Source organism: Hylaeus volcanicus, chromosome 6, assembly GCF_026283585.1.
Source record: "Hylaeus volcanicus isolate JK05 chromosome 6, UHH_iyHylVolc1.0_haploid, whole genome shotgun sequence".
Lineage (NCBI taxonomy): Eukaryota > Metazoa > Arthropoda > Insecta > Hymenoptera > Colletidae > Hylaeus > Hylaeus volcanicus.
In genome coordinates, this window is record NC_071981.1 from 12,314,055 (window position 1) to 12,338,205 (window position 24,151).

General features: G+C 37.8%; 1 protein-coding gene across 5 annotated transcripts in view; it reads left to right on the forward strand.

Annotated features, from left to right (window-relative positions):
• Positions 1-23,066, forward strand: part of LOC128878870 (E3 ubiquitin-protein ligase Rnf220-like) — a 161,212-nt gene extending 138,146 nt beyond the window's left edge. For all 5 annotated transcript variants that reach the window (XM_054127465.1, XM_054127466.1, XM_054127468.1 and 2 more), the window contains 5 exons: positions 15,063-15,334; positions 15,982-16,249; positions 16,905-17,362; positions 17,738-17,812; positions 18,260-23,066. In XM_054127465.1, the coding sequence (XP_053983440.1) occupies positions 15,063-15,334; positions 15,982-16,249; positions 16,905-17,362; positions 17,738-17,812; positions 18,260-18,331 (1,145 nt within the window). In that variant the 3' untranslated portion in view covers positions 18,332-23,066. The remainder of the gene's footprint in view (positions 1-15,062; positions 15,335-15,981; positions 16,250-16,904; positions 17,363-17,737; positions 17,813-18,259) is intronic.
• The last annotated feature ends 1,085 nt before the right edge of the window (positions 23,067-24,151 follow it).

Here is a 24,151-nt window from a genome sequence, read left to right on the forward strand (position 1 = left end):
GTCCTATATCTTTTACGTCAGTTTCATTATTATTTACAGTTGGGACTTTTACTGCCTATAACATAACAATAATGAAAAACCCTCGAATCATTTTTTAAGTTCTACATGTTGAGAAAATGCCAAGAAAATAAGATTTGTTGGAAGTTCCAGAGTACAATACCCGCTTAAGTACGCGTTACTTAAATTCATCTATCCGATATTCTACATGATTTAATGATGCCGAGCCTACTTCGTGAAACCTCGATGAAATAGCGAAAATCGATCGATCACGAAGACGACGATGAGAAAAAGTAATTTCTATGGCCAGCAACATCTACGCACCCATCTAGGACTCTCATTGGAGGCTACTGTTAGCAGGGGTGCCGAAACCGCTTTCACCCCACGTTTTAACTCCTCTCTTTCCCCGCCGATTCCAAACACCCAAACCAAGTCACCCCGACTGACGAGGATGCCAGGCCACTACTATTAGTTCGGTTTCGATGGTGCGCTAGTCAGTTACTCGGTACGACGCTTTCGACCCTTTCGCGTTGATCGGTCCGTGAATGGTCACTTAAACCTCAGTATGCACGCTCGCATGCTCGTCAGGCACGCGCCGAAACTTCAGGATGTATCACAATTTCAATCTGGCACTTCTCTGGAACGTACACTGTGAGTACTCGGTTGCTTGTGACGTGTGTGTGTGCATGCGCGTTACCTGCGACACGTGCGTATCAGAAATACAATCTCGGGTCCTCGAATTGTTTAATTTACCAACTATCGACTATCACGCACACAGAGCAGTGACAGGGATATGAAAGATGCAAGAATCGAGATTAGATTTTTTTCTGTCTTTCATTTAGGATGTGTGGATATTTGGAATATGGACTTACAAAAGTGCGAAATAAAAATAACTATAAAACAACGAAACGAAACAATTCTGTGCATTATTCAGGTCGCAAAATTATTTAAGTCTGGGAATGTTACTATTTTGTAGGTTAGCCTGTTTGTTTGATCGCGTCGGAAAGTCTCTTTGGCATCGATTTTTTTATTTCTCTTAAACAATCTTCTTCGGTATTATAACATTCGTATATCAATTTATGATTTTCATATTTCATCGAAGTGATGCATTTACAACTTTGTGGCAGTTGCGTCTGTATATGAGGGTCGTTATCTTGGTTTTACATTATTTTTCAATTTGTTTAAATATATCATTTTATCTATAGTTTGTGTAACGAAGTCTAATTTTCCCCTACTGTAATAACTTGTACAATTTGTCTACCATGACGTGGTCACCGCTGCTTTCACCGACAAACAAAGGTTTTTATCATTGATAAAGAAAAAAATCGAGATTCGATAAATCAATTGTCTTTTGTAGTTTGTATTTTGCGATGCAAATAATGCATGGAATTATTTCGTTCGCTTTTCCATATCAATAAATAATATTTTTCTTTTCATCAGTTCATGGTAAAGATATTACATTTTTTAAATAGAAATCGTAGGGAAATCTTCCATTATTTTTGTTATCTTTCGTACTTCTGTTACTCCCCGCTGGTGCCAATAATTGTATAACTCAACGTGTATACAATCTATCGCAATAAATGATACACACGATACAGAAGTAATTAATTCTACGTTCAAAAATAAATCGATAATATCAAATGATCCAATTGATCCACTAGTAACTAACATTGCTTAATATACGCTATGAACGATACTATCGATACTTTGTACACCTCAGTGTCTACGATACAAGTAATATATACTTTATATAGAAATAATCGATATTTAAAGTTTAGTCGTTCATCGAAGGAAACTTTCCTAGAATCTGTGAATGTCTTCAACGACTCGTCACGTTTCCATCTGCGAGACTGATCGTCGGCCCTCAGGGGGTGTAGCATGAATTTCCAGCTACAGTACGGGCTTAGCAACCCCGGGGTACCCGAGCTAGAGGGGTGCCAATGGGCCCCAATAAGATGAAAAGTAAGAGATACTGCAAACAGTATTAAAATAATGCAGAAGTCATGTAAGACGATGAATAACAAGAATGAAAATAAGCTAGTAATAAGTAAGCAATAGTGCAATAATTTTGTATAATAAGTTACGCACTTTCAATAAACGAACAAACGAACGACCGATCGTCGGCACGAGCATAAGCCAAGAATAGACCGGGAAGTCAGTCCTCCCGCTATTTCACGATCACGCAATTAAACCATGATTCGTACACGTTCGAGGACAGGGTTTAGGATTGGTGATGTCGTTTCACATCGGAAAGGTAGAAGCTAATTTCTGTACAAAAAAAAGAAAAGAGAAGAGAAGCAAAGGACGAGGTAGAGAAGGTAGTCGGGAGTGGCAAAGAGGGAGTCATGGTATTTATGATGGACGCATTATGGGATTCGTTATATCAAAGAAGCCGCCTTTACAACAATCCATATACCGTTTACAGCGTCTGAAATCTGACATTTACAGTGTGATTTTCTTGCTAGTTGTTCACAAAGACGTGCCGTCTTCCAAACACTGGACCGATAACCTCGTGTCCGTGCACTCTAAGAAAGAAAACTGAACTTTTTTTTTTTGAAAAAGATCTTTTTTTTTTTAGTTAAATAACTCGTAACAAAGAAAAAAAAATCATTGACGATTGTTTCGTTATAGTCTAAAACCAGCACATCCAGGATGAAACGATTAAAATTTTTCGGGCAACGCGTGTACACTTATGTTCCCGCGTTGAAAGGCTGAAAAATGGCATGGCTTGCAATTAATTAAAAAGTAACGTGCATTCGGAACACGTGAGACCCGAGACGTATTAATAAAAGTCAGCTTTAACATATCAACACCTTTTGCAAGAGTACCACTCGGCCCATTGGCTTTGACGACAGGTGCGATGTCTGTAGGTGCCGGAACATAACACGGCAAACGGATATCCTCCTGCGCATACCTTTACCCTCTTTCCTCTTCTCTCGCTCTCTGTACATGCTATTCAGGCGTAACGGAGAGTTTAATTAATATTCGCACAGTGGGTTGGCCCGTTTGATTAGCCCTACGTTGCGCGGCTTGATGGGCAGGCATGCATCCGCGTAGAACGCACATAGACAGAAACCTGGCGCGGAGTGGGCGAGTAAAAGAGAGAGAGAAGGGTACGGCGCGGGGGTGCAGAGAAAGAGAGACAGGGGCGACGAGGAGAGAAAGAGAGAGAAAGGCAGACACATTCCGAGAGACTACGTACCAACTGTAATATCACAATCATAACCAGACCCCTCGTCAGTTGGTCCATCCGTCTGTCTGCCAAAACGTCCTCACGCTTCAGCGGTATCAAAGAACTGACCGTCGTTCGTGACGTTTACGCTACGCCCACGGCGCGCTAGCGTGTCCTGTTTCTGCTCAGAGGTTTGTCCTTGCGGGAAATGCGAAATTCTTGCAAAATTCAGTCTCTGTTTTCGACGATGCATCGAATCTTTCTTAGGGTAATTGAAAGTAATGGAGGGAGGATATTTATTAAAACACGTACACTACCGCTCGAAAGTATCCGGACACTTGCGAAATACATACGTATTAACATCGCATAAAAGTTATTTATAAAGCAGAGACCACAAACGATTTTTATTACTTTCTTACGAAATATCTAACGTTTTAAATAAAAAATTACGTATGTGGAAGTTACGTACCAATACTGCACTAAAATTAAATACGGGATTCATCGCTTGCACTAATCGCTTGCGTTAATTCTCATCTCTCTCGAGAGAACATAAACGTATCGTCAACAGTTTACAGACACATATGGAAGAACTCTCTGAACTCGTTCTGCGTAGAGATGAAACAAAATGGAACTTGAGATTCTTTTAAGCATTCAGATCGTTCCATTAGACTTTGTATTTCTAGACAGGAATTTCATTTCTGCATACTTATTATATAGTTTGTACATAAAAATTAATTCTATTATACTATGATATCTCGAAAAAGATAATAATAATTATAATTGATATAAGCGTTCTAAATACCTTTCGTACAAAGTTAAAGTATGTTTTATGGAACAGATGCAAGTCTCCGGATACTTTTCCTTAGGTATATCGTCTCTATGAGCCTTTACGAAGGTTTAAAGACAGTATGCGATCCAGTTTTGAACCCTCACCTGGTTTCTCCGCCATTGTTCCCCGACGTTGATATTGCAGTACCCGAACCAGTCGTTGTCTCGCTAACGGCCTAAATTCACGAGATCATTCTTATCTTCTTACAGCGTGTACTTCTTCGGACTGATAGTATATCGATTTATCTTACGAACACGATTGATTCATCCGTTCGATACTGTTCGCGTTATCTTTTGAATTACATTTCTTCTTACACGAACCGTTCCACACCGGATCACGCAGGATTCAATGTGATTTGTTCATAATTTTAGGAAATTTACTTCTATAATATTCCAGCTTGTTAACAAGGACAATTTTGAAGATGTTGCAGGCTAAGATTTTGAAGAAAATAAATAAAATCTACTGTGTATACTGTACACTAATTTCATGGCAATTTTTATTTGATATTACGTTTCTTTAAAATTGCAGTCGACATTTGTAATATGCAGTAGTTTCTGGTTTCAAGTGTCAAATAGAACAAATTTTCAAACTATAGCATATATATATAATGTAACAACTATTTAAAACAATTGTATAAAGTATGTGAACAAAAATTGTGGTTCATGCTGAAGCAATTTTCTATTTGGTACTCCTACGTCTTCGTAATAAGCTTCCGAAAGCTTATTCTTATCCGTTCATCAATTCAACAGTTATAATTTACCAAACAAAGTTGGCACTAGTCTTCAAACAGTTATAAATCTGCAAGATATTGAAGTTTGCGCACAATCTGAGATGGTGCTCCATTTGCTGTACGGTTTCGCGTGGAACGACCCACACTTTGTTTCGATTAAAAAGTCGAGTTCTAGATGTACGTCGATAAGGCATTGGAAATTCTGAACCATTGATCATTTCGATGAAACGTATCGAATTCTTGTATAAACTTGCATGTTGCAAATAACGTATAATAAAATTGAATGCCACCCCCCCGAGGAACGTGAAATCGCCAGAGAAGCTTTGGAAGTACAATAACGCGTAAAATACAATGGTCATTTAAATCCCAAAGACCTGAGGGGGCGAAGGAAAGAAAAGGAAAAGGTGGAAGGGTGGGAGGCTGGGTGCGTGTTGCCCGATACTATAATAACGTAGAAGTCTACTTCATAAAGAATGTTCTCTTAGCCGACAACCTCGTACGTCCTCTTCCCGATTTAGTCTTTCCTTTATCTTTATCTTCTTTATCCGGCAAAGTGGCCACCTTGCGGCAAAGAACAGCGGGTCAACCACGGTACCGGAGAGAAAAGGATATGGCGGAGCTTCTGTGGATTTACATTGGCAAATGAACGACTCGTTTCGCCCAGTAAATCTCGGGATTCCTCGTGTCGTCCCCTTCCTGTATTTCTCTTTTCTCTTGTTCGCTGCCTCTCTTACGCTCAGCTTCCTTTTAATTCCGCACCAAAAGAGGACGACGAGCTTGAAAGAATTTAAACGTTGAATGCGACAAAACATTCTACACTCTAATCTGTGTGACCGGTCTCAAAAGCAACGAGAGTAATTTCAATCTATGCCCTTATCGAACTTTAGGAGGTGTCGCTATAAAGAGTCAATTTCCATTCAATTTCAATTTCTTTTATTTTAAATCCATAAGACATTGTGTTTTGGAAGCACACGTATTTATTTATATTTTTAGAATGTATGTAATTTATTTTCAATGGAAATAGTTGCCACTGTGTCGGCAGTTTTGCTTATCCGAAATAGAAAGATCAAGAAATATTTTCATCGACGTGAGTGTCGCTATGCCTCGAAACAGAATTATTAAGAAATATTAAAAATCACACGCCTTTCCCACATATTTTGGACGTTTAGCTTTTTATAATTATAATTACTGTCAGTACCGAAAAGAACAAACATTTATTAATAAAAAAAGAAATCGTCCCTGGAGAGATTAAAATTATTATGAGTAATATACAGAATGACGGAAGAATAGTAACCACGTGTAACTCGACATTTCGCTACATTAAAAGGTTTGAAAAACACAAACACCAGGAAAAGAGAAATCGCATGTATCGCGACATCGAGATGGCGGAGCTCAAGGAACAACCCAAGGAAAAAACTGTTCTCTTCATCTTTCCATCCTCGTGAATGCTTATATAGAAGCCACTAAGTAAGATATTGCCGTCTGCCGGACGTGTTTATGAATATTGGCACGTTACCGAACGAGTTGTTTCGAACTATGGTGTTCGTTGTATTTGCTGCACTATACATGCGAGCTATACATGTGTGTACAATGTCGGACTCACGACTGTAAAATAAGTCACTCTTGAAGGCTTTTCGATATTCGGTGCTTAACACACAACCTACCGAATGTACCGTGTTCAACTTCTAACGCACAACTGTCGCAACCTGAACGACTTATTTAGCGGGTTTTTCAGGCGTGACGACCAAAAAATTAACGCGTTGATTGCCACGTTTACCCATATGTGGATGACAGAGGGTTTCACTAAGGAATTAAACAATTAATTCGGATGATCAGGTGTTAACGAAATCAAGTCTGGATAGGATTCGTGAATTTTGATCGAGTTGTAAAAATAAATACTATCGTTACTGTTGGATAATATAGTTTGCAATTGTATAAGAACAAAATTTTAGCTTCATAAATATTTCCGTTACTATGTCTGGCACTCTAAAGCATACTTTAGGAATTTTTTTTTTTGAAGCGTATAAAGTACAAAATGATTCCAAATGTTTTTTCTATGAATAATACCGTTCGTATGGACTACACAAATATTTTTTTGATTTATATTAAAATTAAAATAGCTTCTGACGATGTCGGTATCTTCATGGTTGTCAAGATATTTTGAAAGGATATCTATTAGAATATGAATTTGTATCAATTAGTATCAAGCAAGAATTCGTTGGTTTTGGCAATTATCTTTAACGAAATAAAATGAAATTTTATGACAAGGGCGAATCGTGACTTGATGTCGACGTTTAAAATTCCGATCGTGCATTCGAGTTGACTAACCGTTCTTTTCGGATACCTTTCTTCGTCAGAGGCGATTGTCGTATCGTCGGTTACCGTTCGATTCGCGGGTGATTGGGACGAAGCAAGTTACGAGGAGATCGTCATCTACAAGACAGTCAAGCAGAAGCCGTTAAATCGCGAAGAGGGCCACTTATATAAAGCGAAGCGATGATATATAAGGGATTTGTCTCCGTGGCAGCGTCATACGTCATGTCGCAAATATTAACTCTGATACAGGCCATTCATTCACTTAATTACAAACAGCCGTGATTTAAGAGATGCCGTGCGGCAGGGGGTCCAAGCACCGACCACGTTTCAGTAGGTGTCCGAGGTGTAGCTGATACTGTGTAGCTTTCTTTACGATCCCTCATTTACACAACAGGACCTGGAGCCACTTCGTCGAACTTATTTTCTCTCTCGTTCCCTTTCTCTCGCGATCACTCCGACTTCGAAGTCCCTAGAAAGCATATTTACGTCATTCTTTGTTCCTTGAAAGAAAGACTAATAGAAAAATGCCATTGTACGCGGTTGAATCGATACAGGAAACAATATGGTTGAGACAGCGTTGGAGAATCGACGACGTCGACTTTCAAACTTTGCGTTAAAAGATATACGAGACCTTTAGTTCCCGCTACGAGGGTAGTAAGGGGCATGGGAAGTGATTGAGAAATACTTCCCTTGTGAAGCGGATCATGACACTCATTTACTAGCCAGTAGCTCGCATTAAACGGAAATAAAAGACATCTTTCAATATTCGATAAATACTCGATTATACTCAAAAGTATTCGGTCACTTGCTTCTGTTCTATAAAACATAGTTTAACTATGTACGAAAGATATTTAGAACGCTTATATCAATTGTAATTATTATTGTTATCTTTCTTGATAGCACGATAGAATTAATTTTGATGTACAAATTATATAATGAGTATGCAGATATAAAATTCCTGCCTGGAAATACAAAATCTAATGGAACGGTCTCGATGCTTAAAAGAATCTCAAGTTCCACTTCGTTCTTCGATATGTATTAAGTGTCTGTAAACCGTTGATGATATGTTTATGTTCGAGCGGTAGTGTACTAACTTAAATATATCATAAATTTGTAAGAACTTAATTTTCCCTTGGTTGTTACTTTGTTAGAACGATTATTATTTGTCAAGTAGAGCGAGCTTATTTGAAACGGACCTGCTGCCCGTTCTTGCGGACAACACTGTTTTCCTTGCTCATTCAACCGCTCGGTATCCGCGCAGATCTTCCGATTTACGACCCTTCGGATTTTCGCACACGCTTAATATCAAAGAGTTTTCCTGTTCGCGATGGCAGGGCCAAGGGTAGGGAGCGACAAAGAGAAGAAGGCACGTAGTTTTGGGAAAAAGCGGCCGGATGGTAATCTTTCCTTTGGCCGATGTGCAGGATCACGCGTCACCGCGTACGCATCCCTGTAACTGTTCGTCCTTTCATATAGACATTCCATTCTCCTGTTCGTTCTTCCTTGTTCTCGACCCTGTCTTTCGCTTCTGACTTTTCGTGCGAACCCTGGCAGCGATCGGTAGCCTACGATGTACCTCTTAAATCGAATGACGTCGCGTTCCGTTAATCGCTCCATATAGAGACCTAATTCGATATCAATCGAGAGATTACGTATGCATTTTAACGTTTAAGCGTCACCCGCGTACGGTTGGCTAACGATTCTTAAACGAATCGTGCCTTCTGTTTGTAACGCCATTTCCCGATACAGTTTTGTCTCGATGTGAATTTAAGAGGGTAGGTCATGTATGTACTGTAGAAGCCATGCAAATTTTGCGTTAAAGTAAACTTTTTCGAAATTGTCGCGCAACGTGGCAAACCTTCGACACTGCAGAAATTCTGGTTCTCCACGGCATTCGGGGTTGTGGCCAAACGAATCGTCGAAATCATTTCAGATTGCTCATGATATACTCTTTAAACGTGTACCTAAATCACTAACCACTCGTCCGATGCTCAGTACCTGATAAGGACGGGCACAACATTGTCCAAAATACTCGTTGAATAAATAATTGTTCGATGTACTTTCCTAAAACATATTTTTTTTTTATAGAAAAAGGTTATGGTGTAAGTCACGTCAACATTTTATCCCATTTAAGAGGTTCTTGTACATATGTAAGGCACCTGCCATTTTGGTGACAACTACAAACTATAATATAATGGAGGAAAACAAAATTAAGTTTGAAAATTAGATTGAGTAATTTAATAGACACTCGATTCCATTTAATATATATTAAATATTCATTATGTAGACTATTTATTTAATAGATATCAAACTTGGATTTCAAAGGTTTATTTTAAAACACGGATACTTTTACGATCATGTTTGTACATAAACTGTGATGTTGTCGCGTAATTCCCTCGATCGACGTATACCTATGTACTAGGTGACGTTTTTTGATCAGCGACGAGGCACGCTCGAAGGTTGTAAAAGCGAATTAGGAGACCCTCGACGTTTCTCGTGGAATATGTCTTTTTCTCGTGCGCGTCGAATTTATGCACGACCATTGCTCGAGACTGTGCGTCACGCCAGAACGGAATACGTCTTTATGACTGAGGATGAGACAAGCAAACGGATGCTAAATTCGTAAAAAATGTAGAAGAGAGTCGAAGTAATAAGGTAGGACGAACACGTCGAGGGGCGAGAATTGGAATTACGCTACGGGAGAAAAGGGGGGACGTATAGATAAAACATTTATTGTTTAGAACAGGGCTGTCCGACCGTCGATCTTTACGTACTGGTTAGCCAATAGCAATTTTATACGATTCAATGATATCTATTGTTCTATTTTGCGGAGAAAGAGGCTGAAATTGTATTTTTTTTTTTTAAGAAGCTGTTGTAATTTCGAACTCAGTGGTGTTAAGATAGTAATTATTGTAAGAGATACTATGATTACTTGGTTAATAGACGAACAAGGGATTTTTCGAAGCTGTCGATAGGTTTCTGACAAGAGAAGGTTTACAAGAATGGTAGGATGTTACTTTTTGTAGTCAGGTACAATTATTAACACATGGTATATTAAGAACGCTAATTAATAGTTTCTCTTGCAACAGTAGCTCGATTCGTTCGTGTATGGCAACCATTAATTACGTTCGTCTTTCCTTGGAAAAGTTCCAGTTAATAGTTAGGTGTTGTGGTGTATCGAAATTGATAGGCGATAGTGTATACTAATGCCATTCTAAGGTAATTTGAAGCATCCTCAAAAATGTTAGAGATAAGTAGCCCAACACGGGGAAACGTTAAGCGGCTTTCTAGGAAACTCTCGATTTTACACCGAAGGCTTTTCGTCTATCTCATAAAGTAGGCACGACCTAGGAGATACGGAAAATTCGGTATGCATGAAACGGCGCATGTCCTTAGACGAGACCCTTTCGGGAAGTCCGCACTTATGGAAGCTCGAGCATGTAGAGGAGGAATCGGAACCTCCCCCTCGAACCCTTGTATCCTTAACTGCCGAACTTACGTGTTACCTTTAAGCGTGGTAAGCTCGTGAATATCGTACACCCGGTAACTACCGATATATGGTGATAACCCTGAGATCGAATTGGAAAACATGATTTAAGAGGGGCATGTAGATGAAACCAAATTTCATTAGAAATTTAAATATCGTGACTTTACAAGTACGACGAAATCTTCCTTGATATTGTTCAACAAATAATAACTACAACAGTATACACAATAATAACTGTAACAGTTTTCATCGAGATTCTAATTAATGGATAGAATATCGCGAAAGAAAATTTAACGAACAATAGCTTTACTCGCGAGTTAATTAACGTGTTGATTAACATATTGATTTATGATATTTGAAATTTGATATGCTATTCAATATTAGCATCAGCGATAATGTACGCGAATTTAAATGCAATTATGGACTATTTAAGAAATGTCTATTTTTTAATGTACCACAAATATGTCTCAATACTTGTTCAAAGGTATAGTCGTCTGAATTATAGTCGTAACAAAATATTCATTAGTCCATTCAGGAAAACAGAAAATATCGAATAATATTCGAAGGATTTACTGACCTCTGTAAACATTAGTTATTGCTCGAGCGAATATTTATTATAACTAGACTGCTGCAGATGTTTGTACAAATTCATATTTCAACAAATATAGATAATCAAGTAAAATTTAAATGAAAGCGTCTCTTATTTTATAAACATTGCAACGTATATTTTATTGCTGACACGTTACGTAACTTTTTGAGGTTGCGTATATTCTCATACATTTTCCCATATTTCCAGTTTTCCATAAATCCGTCAATTCCTGCAGTCTAATTATAACTAATAACGTGCTACGTTGATGTAAATAATCAGTTTATTGCGGATTCTTGACGTGAACTGCGTGTACTTACACTGTTGCGTTCGATTCGTGCTTTGCCCGATACATATTGAGATAATTAAGCGGTCGATTAAGATCGGAAACGTTCGGTATGGCAGATGCGCTTCCGTCGGCATAAAATGAAAGGTGTTTGTAATTATCGTCTTCGTGGGCTCGCCTTTCTGCACTTTATCGCTGCGCACGAGAATCAACAAAGAGGTATTTTAATATTTCACTGACAACAGGAACATCACCGCACTTGGGCAGCTTTTTTCTTCGCGTTTATTTCATTCGTTCGCGTGTTGCTGTCGTCCTCGTTTCGCGGTTACATACATTGATTGTTATCAGTATGGTCTGGGTGGATTACAAAATTATGATTTAAAAACGTGGTGAATCTTACGATAGAGTAATTGAAACATATTCGTAGAAAGTCTTTACAATTGATACAACTTCTATGAAATAGACAATTTAATTCGAATCATGAATAACCGTAATCGTGAACCAGATTTCGAAACCAAGTCTTGAATCGATTTTATGTATTACTGGCATTCTTCATTTACAGTTTACCAACATGTAGGTATTTTCCAATTTCGTACATCTGTTGACTTCTTATATTTCGAAACGATATAATTGTCCGTAAGCGAAAGAAAATTTCTGTAAAGAAAGTAAGAGTTACAATATCCTTTCTTTCATATTCAAATTGCGTTAAATTGTACATTTATCTGTATTTCAAATTAATTGTTTTCTTATATAACTATATCGTGATCTTGTTTAGCCACATATGTCTCTAAGAATTACGTTCGAAATGTAGAGGAAATAGCGTTGATAAACTTTATTCTGATTTTTACGATGAAGTATCCGATGGAGATAATACTCGTAATAGTTCTACTAACGACAATTTTACTGATAATTCAATTTCAATTGAAAAGCCCCTGGCAGTGATCGAACAATTCGAGCGATAGTGACAACAGACAAGGAGGGTCCCATCGATCCGCAGGCTCCGACTGTAAAGGGTGAAACCTCTATAATTTCGCGTATACCGCATCATATTTCAATTTTATCAAAATTCCTGACGTCGAGTGTAAAAATTGATCGAGTTCGCGTGCAACGAGTCATCGGTAAAAGACCAATCCGCGAGGGTTAAGAGACGGTGGGTCGCGGCCGACGTGTCCAGGGGCAAATCCCAACCCATTGGGACGCCAACAGTTGCGGATAAATGCCTGAGGGAATTGGTCATGGTGACGCCATGGCGTGAAACCACCGACAACCCTTTCTGGTTAAGCAGGATTCAACGATTGTTTTACCACACGCAGTGCTGGCTTCCTACTGAACTGAAATATCACGTAATGGAATATATTCTTATCATTCAAAACAACTGTCGTGTTATTCCATTACCTCTGCGGAAGGTGAATAGCTGCAACGTTCGTTATCTTAACGATTTCGCGAGTAAGCATTTTTATTAGAAATATACAAGGTATAGAGTAAGCTTTCTTTGGTAAGGTAAGAAACATTTTATTGCTTATATATTGCTTATATACTTGGTCACATACTTTATTACATATACTAATATGAAATTCTATTTATCTTATTTGTTTAATAATTATGTTGTATGTATTTGATTATATTTCTTTGTTTTTTTTTTTTTTTGTTGAAAGCGAAATCTGAATTTTATATCATTATTTAATAAAATATCTAAAAAGCAAAAATATTATGTACCGTGTCAGATGAATATTTATTTTTTAAGTATTAAAATTGTAGATACGAAATATGAAAAGTGAGAGATAAGAGCGTTTATACGTGGATCTATAAACATATTTAAGTAAGTACTTATACATCGATTATCAACAGACAGAAATTTCGTTACTTTCGTTATGATTTCGATGCTAAATAGAAGATTGAGATTCTTCTATGGTAGCAAAGCAGAGAAAAGGGTGCCGGATGGCAAGCGCGGGGAATGAGAGAAACTCAGTTATTTAATTAAAACGGGATTATACGTGATAGGTAGGGGACTATCCTACATCCATAACCACCAACCTGGCACAATCGATATATACTAATTGTACTATTCGGATTAAATGGCCGTAAATACTGCACGAGCTCCCAATTAGTTATCTGCGGCTTATATTTCAATAACACAGGAATTGCACTTCCTTCTTTCTTCAACATTTTATAGACGCACTCTTTTGAATGCGCGTAAAATCTAGTCCCGCGATGTCTACTCTAGTAAATGAGATAAATAAAACTACTTATTAGTACACGTAATAAAGTGTCCAACCAAATGTACACCTCTGTCCATGTGTACGTGGACATTTCCTCAATTGGAATAAGTATCTAAAAGAAGTTACGAATCTATTAACGAATTTCGCCCATGTTTCTGGATTTAGTTTGTGTTGCGTCAGAGAATATATTATTTTACCAATAGACCTTATCCTATTTATTTTGTAATATCATCTCGTCAAACTATTTTATCTAAATGATCCTATAGTTTCTCTATGAAGACTTGAAACCCACTTAAAACTTCGATATCATACGATTTAATGTTATTAAATGTTACTAAGTACACATTGGAAGTAGAATTTAATAAGAAAAAAAGTGTATAGTAATTAATTATTCATTCAAGTTGGTAAGTGTTCCACATATTTATGGACGAGTATATACATAGTGTGTAAATAATAAAATGCTCTTTAGCTTATCAAACAAAGCATGCCCATAAATGGCGTGTATTTCCGAAAAATGTTTACTCGTGATAGGGTTTATTTATAATAACAGTACAGATATAGAGAAAGATGGATACAGGTGCTACAGATAAAGACAAAATTATTCTACTTCCGTTACTTCTTTTGTTTAGGATAGTAAACACAACTATGCCCGTATCACCTCTATTTCCCTAATAAATAGTAGAATGAACTCACTTTCAGCCAAATATCCCGCTGCCTTGTCGGAGGGGCTGCGCAATAATCAAACACGAACTGTCGTCGGATTATGAAACGAAGGAAGGAACGCGTTTACCGGTATTTTGCATCGCGATTATTTCCAATCGAAGCCATCCGCAATACCTATAAGGGAAACAGAAGGTGTCTGTTTCAATAAAGAAAGGCAAACGGAATATCGAATACGAAGTACGGTGCGGCGCGGACATAAATTTGCGAGCGTATTTAATTGAAAGGGGAAAAAAGAAAAATGGAAGCGCGATCTGAGCTTCCGACAAAGAACAGACGAAACCAACGGAGAGAAAACGATGAAGCTGCTCGAGGGAAACGATGGCTAGAGAATGCCGAACGGGAGTGAAGTATGCATGTAAAGGGCATGAAAAAAAACTAATTTGTGTGCCAAGTTCAAGCTAGAGACACAAAATTAAGTCAAACATTTCACTTGGCATGATTGGAGACACATACACTTGCCATAAATGCGTAAACAACCGCAGTCTACATATTACATACAAATTTTTAGAAATAATTCTTTTTATTGAAAGTTGACATTTCACTTGAGAAAGAAGAGGTAAAGAGAGGTAAATCATCTTAAATCGCGTACATAAATCCTCCTAATAGTAGCACTTGGCGACGCTGAATTATAAGTAGTTTTAAAATATATTTATATTCCAAGTGAATGTATTTCTGCAATTTTATACAATAACGCATTACGATATTATTTTGTTACAGGTAAAAAGAAATTTCCCTCGGATCCATCTTGCTGTCCAGCATGCGGAGTCACCGTGAGACCACAAGAATTGGAGCAACACTTCGCTCAGGAACTCGATCGACTTTATAAGGTATCCTCGTCATCTTCTCGAGCGCGAGCATCAAGGTCGAGTCTGCCACCGGGACATCTTCAGGATCACCCTCATGGGCCGATGCTTCATGCTCCGTCGGCTGTCGATGGGACGCCCCATGGAAGGTGGGAGACGTACAAGAGGATTAAAGCTAATAGGCAGGTAAATAAATAAACGTATATATTATCGTTAACGATCATCTAAACGTGAAGAAAATAACACGTTCGAAAGAAATTTTAATTCGTATAGTAAAGAGTTTTCCAGAAGAGGCTTTAAAGCTACTTTTGTCTAGAGTTCTCGAAAGCTTATGATTTTTAATTTTCTTAAAATTAGATAGTTAATGCTAAGGTTTGACTAGCTTTACAAAGAACACGCGAAGAATTGAGAACGTTTTAACGTTTGAAAGAACAGTATTTGTCGACACAGAAATCGATTTTGCATTGTCGATAAGAATGTTATAAGTCAACAGTACGATTAGAATGTCACTGATAACATTAATAGAAATGTATAATGAATCCAACCAGCTTTGCAGCAAGTTGACGGATAAATTATTTTTTGAATTCTAATCAGAATTTTGACAAAAGTATGTTAAAATAACGTAATTAAGATTAAAATGTTATAAAATACAATTCGCATTTTTGTTACTAACGTATTACACAATAAAAAGTATTCTAACTAAATTATGATCGCGTGTAGAGTAAAGATCAATTAAATAAAATTTCTGACTACAATGTAATATTACTCTACCGACAAGCTGAATTTAGAGCACGATTATAGATTTTCAAAATCAATCATTTTTATGCCCGCAGGCTAGAATCCGCGTAAAGAATCGGAAAAGAAAAGCGGACGAGCCTCTGTGCCCCGTTTGTAGCGAGAAACTGTCTGGTTCGACCGAGGAATTAAATCAACACGTTGAAAGGTGTTTGAGCAAACACAATAATGGCAATCCAGCTGGTCAGAACAACCTGGACGAAGAGGAGGTGGACGTGGAAGGCGACGCCGAAACTTTCGAGGAGTACGAGTGGGCTGGACAGAGAAGAGTACGAGCTACATCGATGCTTGTCGGAGGATTTTCTGGCATGTATCGTTGCTTTCTTCGTTACAATAAATATTACAATAATACCAGACATATTAAACTAATGACGCAGATTTGTGCTGTTTATTTTCAAAAACTACAAGACTATATTTTAACCCTTTGCACTCGAGGCCTTTTTTTCTGATATCTACCAGCAACTCGAGATGTATCTTAGCGTTCTATTGTCATGAATTTCAAGCTATCTAGATTTGAGAATAAGGTCACCTTTACCTCGTCGACAATCATTTTATTGACACTTCGAGCTCCAAAGAAATTAAACCTAAAGAAATATTAGGCATCGTAGAGTTGCTGCGTGAAACCTAATGGTGACTGAGAGTCACCTCTCGAGTGCAAAGGGTTAAAAATCTCTTCGATATTTGCCTTCGAATAATCCAATGTCACCGTGTCAGGTAGAAAAAAATTGTACAATCTTCGTATGGCTATTATCAATGATAAAAAAAAATGATTAAGAACAAACAAAGAAAACGTTCATTCGTTTAATATGTGCATTGTTACGTACAAAAACGTCAACATTCCACAATTAAATGTTACGGGAAATGAAAATTCTTAAAAAGAAATCTTTTCTTTTGCGCGTAACGATAACACCCACTTAACGAGCAATCAAGTTTCACGAATATTGTCTCGGCCCGTTTTCAGCTGCGGGCCTTACAACGTCGTCGAGCAACCGTACGGGCAGCGGGAACGGAGGACCGAACCAGCAGGAAGACGAAGACGTCGACCTGGTGGTGGACGGCGACGATGCCGCCGAATTCGGGCCAGCGCAATATTCCGAGGCCGACGTGATCGCGCCGCGTATGGAAGGCACGCCGAGGGAGCAAAAGGAGAGAGACGCCCTTCGAGAAGCCGTGATTTCACCGAACACACCGAATACCGCGCACACGCCTCAAACGCCCGACCAGATAGGTCACGGTTTGGTCGAAGTGAAGCCTGAACCAGGAACGACGACTCCTCTCGGTCAAAACGAGCAGGGCGAAGGCATTTCGTCTTCACCCAGAAGGGATGGCGACACCCCGGTGATCGAGGCTCTCAGAGGCAGAATTCGAGAACTCGAAGCGGAAATGCGATGTCAACCATTCAAGTGTCTCATCTGCATGGTGAGTTTTCAGTGAACATGTGCGGAGAACGATCGTAACGCGAAGGAAATCTTACTTATCTTACCTCGGATGAGTATGCCATAGAGATTTGTTTACTAGTCATTTTATTGGGAAAAATGGTAGAGGACAGAAAGGAACAATTATTTTATAATTCATATTTCATACATTTTCGCGTTCCCTATGGGGCGGGAATATTTTATCAATAGCAAACATTCTATTCGCGCACATTTCGTGGTTTCCCTGGACATAATTAACATTTCCGAACGTTTGCGAACGTACAATATTTTTCGCGATCGGTAAATACGCGGGTTCGCGTTACGAAGCTAATTTAATTTCTTGTCGATCAAGGGAATTTGTATTCATGTTTATTCCCAGGAACAATACAAGAAACCTGTAACTTCTGTCTGCTGCTGGCACGTGCATTGCGAGCAATGTTGGTTACACACACTGGTAAGTTGCTAACATGACAATTTTTCAATAGTTCGTCTATTGTTTCGCGAATCATTCCAGTTGAAGTATCTCCACCGACCAGAAAACTATATATACAGTAGTTTGAATCATTCCTACGGTAACTATAGGGCTGAGCGTCGTCTCCTTCAAACAACTTCGTTTACTTTGTTAACTTTTGTTGGAAAGAACATCGTTCAATGGTAACATACATACAGCCAAATATTAAAAACGATCCAATTGGGAGTGTATAATTCGATTTCTAAGTCTGGTATCAAATTTGAAACTTAGGCCATTTAAGGGTTAAAGACCTACACTTTGAGAAAATGTAAAAAAAATTGTATCGATATTTCTAAAGTCCTAGACTAGAATACCCCTTAACGTGCAATATCCACAACTGTCACCGAAAGGGTTAAATTAACAGTCGACGTTTTTGCTGCCTGCTTTCAGGGTGCGAAAAAGCTCTGTCCGCAGTGCAACATGATAACATCACCTTCAGACTTGCGCCGTATCTACGTGTGAAGGAGACCGTGTGCCAAACAAGAAGCCGTTAGACTTGGGGTTAGGTCTCCCTCGGACTATCGAGTTTACATCGCGCGAGAGTTTGATCGGTTACCGCTCTTTTACCGAAAAGTTACGAGCCTATCCAATACGGTTCTTCGACTATAGAACGATGCTTTTTACCATCTCTACCAGAGCTCTAACGACTCTCGCGCGACGAAAAATCGATAGTCCCCGGGGGATAGTCTTTACTCGCGAAGAAATCGATCGTGGTAAAAATCGACGAATTCGAAACGTTTCGAACCTTGTAAATATCTGTACATATTTTCTGCGGTACGTTACATTTCTCCTTTAGATTTAACATGTACTGTTACGCATCGTAGCGTTAGTAAATTATGCCTGAAAGGCGCGCGTGAATATAGCAACTCTATCGAAGCAACCTCGGCTCTATCGATCACGTTTCGTTCGTCGTAACGATTCAATTATATGCTGCGAATTCGATATAAATCAGCGATTAACTGGTTATTAAGTTATTATGAAAGAAATGTTACGTGATCCCCGTGCGGTATCGTTAAAAACAGGAATAGTTTCACCTAATTTCTAACATGTGCACGTTGTTTTATAAAGCAATTGCATATTTTAGAACTGAAAGTCGTCTAGGAGAATCGAAACGCTTTACAATGTTTTTAAGACGTAAGTGTCCGAATAATTTCATTATAATTGCCATGTATTACGGATTACACATGTAAGTCCCTGTTCGGCTTTTAAATTAAATTGTTCTCGTATGTTTTTTTCGGCATTTCAGCTCACCAACGCAAGGATCTGTTTTGACGCATGGTAAAGTGGTGTAGAATGAATTTTGGGTAATGCTGATCGATAATCGGTGATTATCGTTGGTGTGTTCAAGTTTACATACGAAGTTGAATCTGATTCGAATCGAGGAGTATTCGCGCGTACCTGAGATTTTTAGGTGTGACTTTAAACGACTAACATCTATCTGAAATTTTCCCCTTCGCCGAATCTATCGTTCTCTTAATCCTCTTTCGAAAATAGACTTTATATACGTTTCGAGTCATAACGCGTATGCATATGTAAAATATGATTAGCGAATTTGTTAAGGTTGTCGCTTCCACTAAAATTTCTGTAACGAAGCATGAACGACTTGATTGCAAAATGGAAGAAATACATATACGTGTACATTACGAAGCTTGTTACGATTTGTTACGTGATCTTCTCAAAATTTGATTTTTAAACGCGGAAAAGAAAGATTGGCCGGGTAAAAAAAAAACGCTTAAATTTGCGATAATCAATTCGATAACGAGTATTATTCAGAGTAAATCTCCTAAGGAGACGATTTCAAACAACGCGCAACGTATTTGCTGTACCAAAATATATTTCAGTAGTATACTGCAGTGATCAGTTTCTGATTACTTTGCATCTTCATCGCGATACGAGAAGGTGAGCTTCAATTTTTCAAGTGGACTGTCCGATATTTCTCTCAGAATGTCGATAAAGCATCGATTACCACGTTGAAATGAATTATACCGCGTGGAGTTTAAAATTAATAGTTACTGGGATATTATTAAAATGAGTTTTATTTCATACAAGTTTCATTCCAACAGGTGTTCACACTATTTTTCGCTACAAAAAATGAAAGCGCATAGTTGGATTATGAACCGATGAGAATTTTTTTGAAGCGCCTTGTCTGTTGTGGCATGTGCACTAATACTGTATTACTAACGTTATTTTCTCATATCTTTGGCCAACGTTGGTGGCTCGCGATAAACTTAATTTTTTAACGCTGTCCAAGAAAAGTAATCAGGTGAGCAGGTTGGCCATGATGCGTTCACCACGCCCAGTCCAACAATTAGGAAAGAATCTGTTCAACCCTTTGCACTCCAAGCAATTAGGTTCAACATGTGTCGGTAGGCAATTCCAAAGAGTTTTTTTTTAAGGCCTGTAACCAGATAAGAATTTTTGTCACATATGTTCCTATAAGTTTCACTTGTAATCTGATCAAATATCTATCGTCGATATTTAACTATTTTTATATAGAAAAGAAAGAATAAATTTCGAAAATGATTTTTAACTTTTGAACGGTCAGTCTGATTTTAGCCAATAAAATATATGTTGCAGGTATAATGGAACATTTATGAAAAAAATTGGGGATGGTATCCGACGATGTCAATATTTAACAAAAAACTATCATCGTAGATTTTTCGAGAAATTCAACATCTTACCATGTGTAGTAATTTATTTTAATTATAAAGCCTTCAATTGGAATTTGTAGTCAGTAGATTGAACGCAGCTCGCTAACCATCACTTTTTTTCAACATAGAATTTGATGCTTTATTAACATTTCAATAAAAAATATTAGGTATTGTATTTAAAAAATTGAAGCTGACCTTTGTATTTCAATGAAAAAACAACCTAATACAAATTCTAATTATTGTATTTTAGTATACATATGTACCTCTGAAAACGATGCAACTTTCGTTTGAAACATTTTTAAACGGCGAATGCTTCACGAGTTATTTAAAGCCGTCGTGTCAGGAAATTCACTCTGTATAGTATCCTGCTTCAAGTATCGTGAGATACGCAACCTAAGGAACCAGTGATGCAATTTCAATAAAGCGAAGCGCGGGTGATAGAATTCTGGTGAAGAGCAGAATTTACATTCCGAATTGTTTCCGTATTATTGTGATATCTGAAACAATAACCATTATTTACAAACGTGAATTCGGTTGGAAGGAAACATTTGTGAATCGGAGACCGATAGAGTATCGATAATAGAAGTTAAGAGGAAAATTGTTGTTACGCGAAACGAATTTCGTTCACGTTCGTTCGATATTTCTACAATTGAAGCGGTAGATCTTCGAGCGATTCGATCGATATAGATAATTCAATCGAACAAAACTTACATTTTTTTTTTTTTTACTTTTTCATCAAATTAATGACGAAGAGTCGGTTCGTTGTCTCTTCTTTTCCAATAAATTTCCGATTTCAAGATGTGCACAATTGTCGACTAAGCCGGCCGGATATTATTCATTTTAGCTGGCTAAAGTTGCTAACGAAAGAGGTAGATAGAAAGAAAAGACATGGTATTAAATAAAACGGACCAAGTCGAATTAAAATTGATTTTTTTCTCATAATTTATTATCCGATTCGCGAATATCATTCATACGCGAATGTTTTTTTATCTCTTTATTTAATGACAACGTGCGGTGGAGCGGATTTACGGATATTAGATCCTCGCCACAGTCGTATCGGATCATACCGTAAGTTAGCCACTAGTTTGCGTGCTCACCGTGCGCTGGGACAGTTGCGGTGTCTAGCCCTACCATAAGTAATGGGAGTGTGTTTTTCTTTTCGAATGTAGCGTAATGAAACAATTTATTCGATACACGAAAATGACCAAAGTCTTCTTGAACAAGTTTCTTCATCTTAACGATAAAATTCAATGTTCAGTGGCAAAAGATTCTTCGATCAATTGTCGAAGAGCCTGCCTTGCCAGAATTCATATACAAAATTTAAGTAAAAAACATCTTCAAATGTACAAAGTGTCAAAAAATAATCATCCACAAACAATACTCCAAAGTCGAAATCTCTATTTCTCATATATCAATATTGTCTAATATAGATATGTTTCTCAAAGATTGAAATTGTACTTGTATTTTTTAAACATTTATTTGGGAAGATCAAAAAACGTTTTCACCTTTTCTTGATTAAATCCGATACATACCTTATCCTATTCGAAAGAAGAAAAATACTCGCGTTCTCCAAGACCAGGTCCCGAAGCTTTGCGATACAGCGGACTTACCATACCATCTAATGGAGCGGAGGGAATAGGGGACACATGTGGATGAATATTTAATTAGAATATAGATTATATTAACACATTATCTACCCCCAGCCTGCTTATAAGCTTTTTAATTCCAGTGTTTACCTTCTGGAATTTATTCACCGTGTTGTTGGTTGTGTATTTACAATGTTCAGTTTTTGGAAATAGACAAAACTCGCGATGAAGTTAATTGCTAGTCTAAATTGATATATATTAATGCAGTAAATTCTCTTCTAAAGTGTACACTCTTTCTGAATAGACTGTTGATTAAAGTGTTAAACTGTCGTCAGACCAATATCTTTAAAATTTGAAAAAGATAACATTACTCGTTGGTATCTTTAATGTGCGCCTCTCGGCCTATCGCGTCACTAGGTGGTATGTTACGCTCATAGTTTAGAGTTGGTCTTGGAAAACACTGGCTTATGGGATGTTCCGATACATCGATCGACGGCACAGGCGGAAATCGTGTCGAGTCCTCGACGGAAATACGTCGGTTGATTTGATTTTTACGTGATATCGATTAATAGGAAGAGAGATTAATAATCGAAAGTTGTCCATCCTTCTCGAAACGATTCCCGCAACGTGTTGTCCAGATGCATTTTGCGTTTAACGATATTCTCGTCTTAACATTTAAGCAGGCAGCTCGATCGAGATTGATCGGTTAAGAGAGAAGGACTTGCGAGTCACCCCGTGCAATCGTTTCGAGAGACTGAAACAACGATGTCTCGTCTTTCGAAACGTAATCTACTTCGTTTCTTTCTCTCTTCTCGATCAAAGTCTACGATCGAGGAATCGTCCCGTCGCGCACGTCGGGGATGTTCTTGTAAATACACGAACCAAACAAGAGGACAAAACAAACCAACTACCTGTTGTGAACGTTGTTCTGTAACCGAAATAAAGTGATCCTGAAATGTACAGCGGTCATTTCCCATCAGTTTTCTTCTTTGAGCGTCGTACACCTTCAATTGTGAAAATCCTTCCAACGAAATCCGTATGTATTGTATGTATGTTTTACGTTACAGTAACTTCTAACGAAGCACATCTAGACGAAAGGAACACAAAGGTACGTATTATTTTCTTAAGGGGGTACTCTCGTCCAGAGCGTCAATATTCTGGTTTTTTTTTGGATTTCTTTACTTTAAAACCATAAGGAATTTTTGCATATTTTCATTCATACTTCAAAAATATAGATAATTTATTTTCATTGAAAGTAATCAAAATATCGTAATACATGTGATCTTTTACAGGTCCTTTTAGAGAAGTGTATATATTGTGCTTATCCAAAATGAACGAATCAAGAATCATCTTCATTAATATAAATATCGCTTTGTCTCCAACCAGAATGATTAAGAAATATTGAAAAGTAAAAACCTGGGATCTCTTCAGACGTCCTCAACTTCGTTAATTTTCTGAATTCAATCAAATTCTTTGGATCTTCAAGATTTGTGATAATCTCGTAAGTTTAACCTTGTAAGTCAAATTTTAAGAAAATGAAAAGAAAATGATTTTTGAAAGCTCTGGACTGGAATACCTACTTAACTCAACTGGTACAGGCACCGTACATTTATAGATAAATGGTGCCCAATGTAAATGTATAACACCTGTTCCGAATGGGTTGACACGCTGAAATGCCGAGTATTAGTAATACCAGTTAACCTTTTGCGCTGGTATGACGTGCCACGCACGCCGAGAGAATTTTCTCCAAGGCTTGAATATGACGTACCTCGCGCGTCAAGAATTTGTTTATCTTAAAATTAAAAGTACCGTGTTATATGCGCCGATAGTGAATTATCTTGTGAAAAAAAAGAATGTTTTTTAAGAAACATTCCATCTACAAAAAACAAGAAGAAGACTTAAGGAAGCTATTCAGCATATGGCTACTAAAAACAAAAAGATGGAGTTGTATTAACTGGGGGTGTAAACAATGCTCTGGTGCGTCACACATTTCATATTCTTTTCAAATATATATCTTCTTGTAAATACGATTAGTAAACAGAATT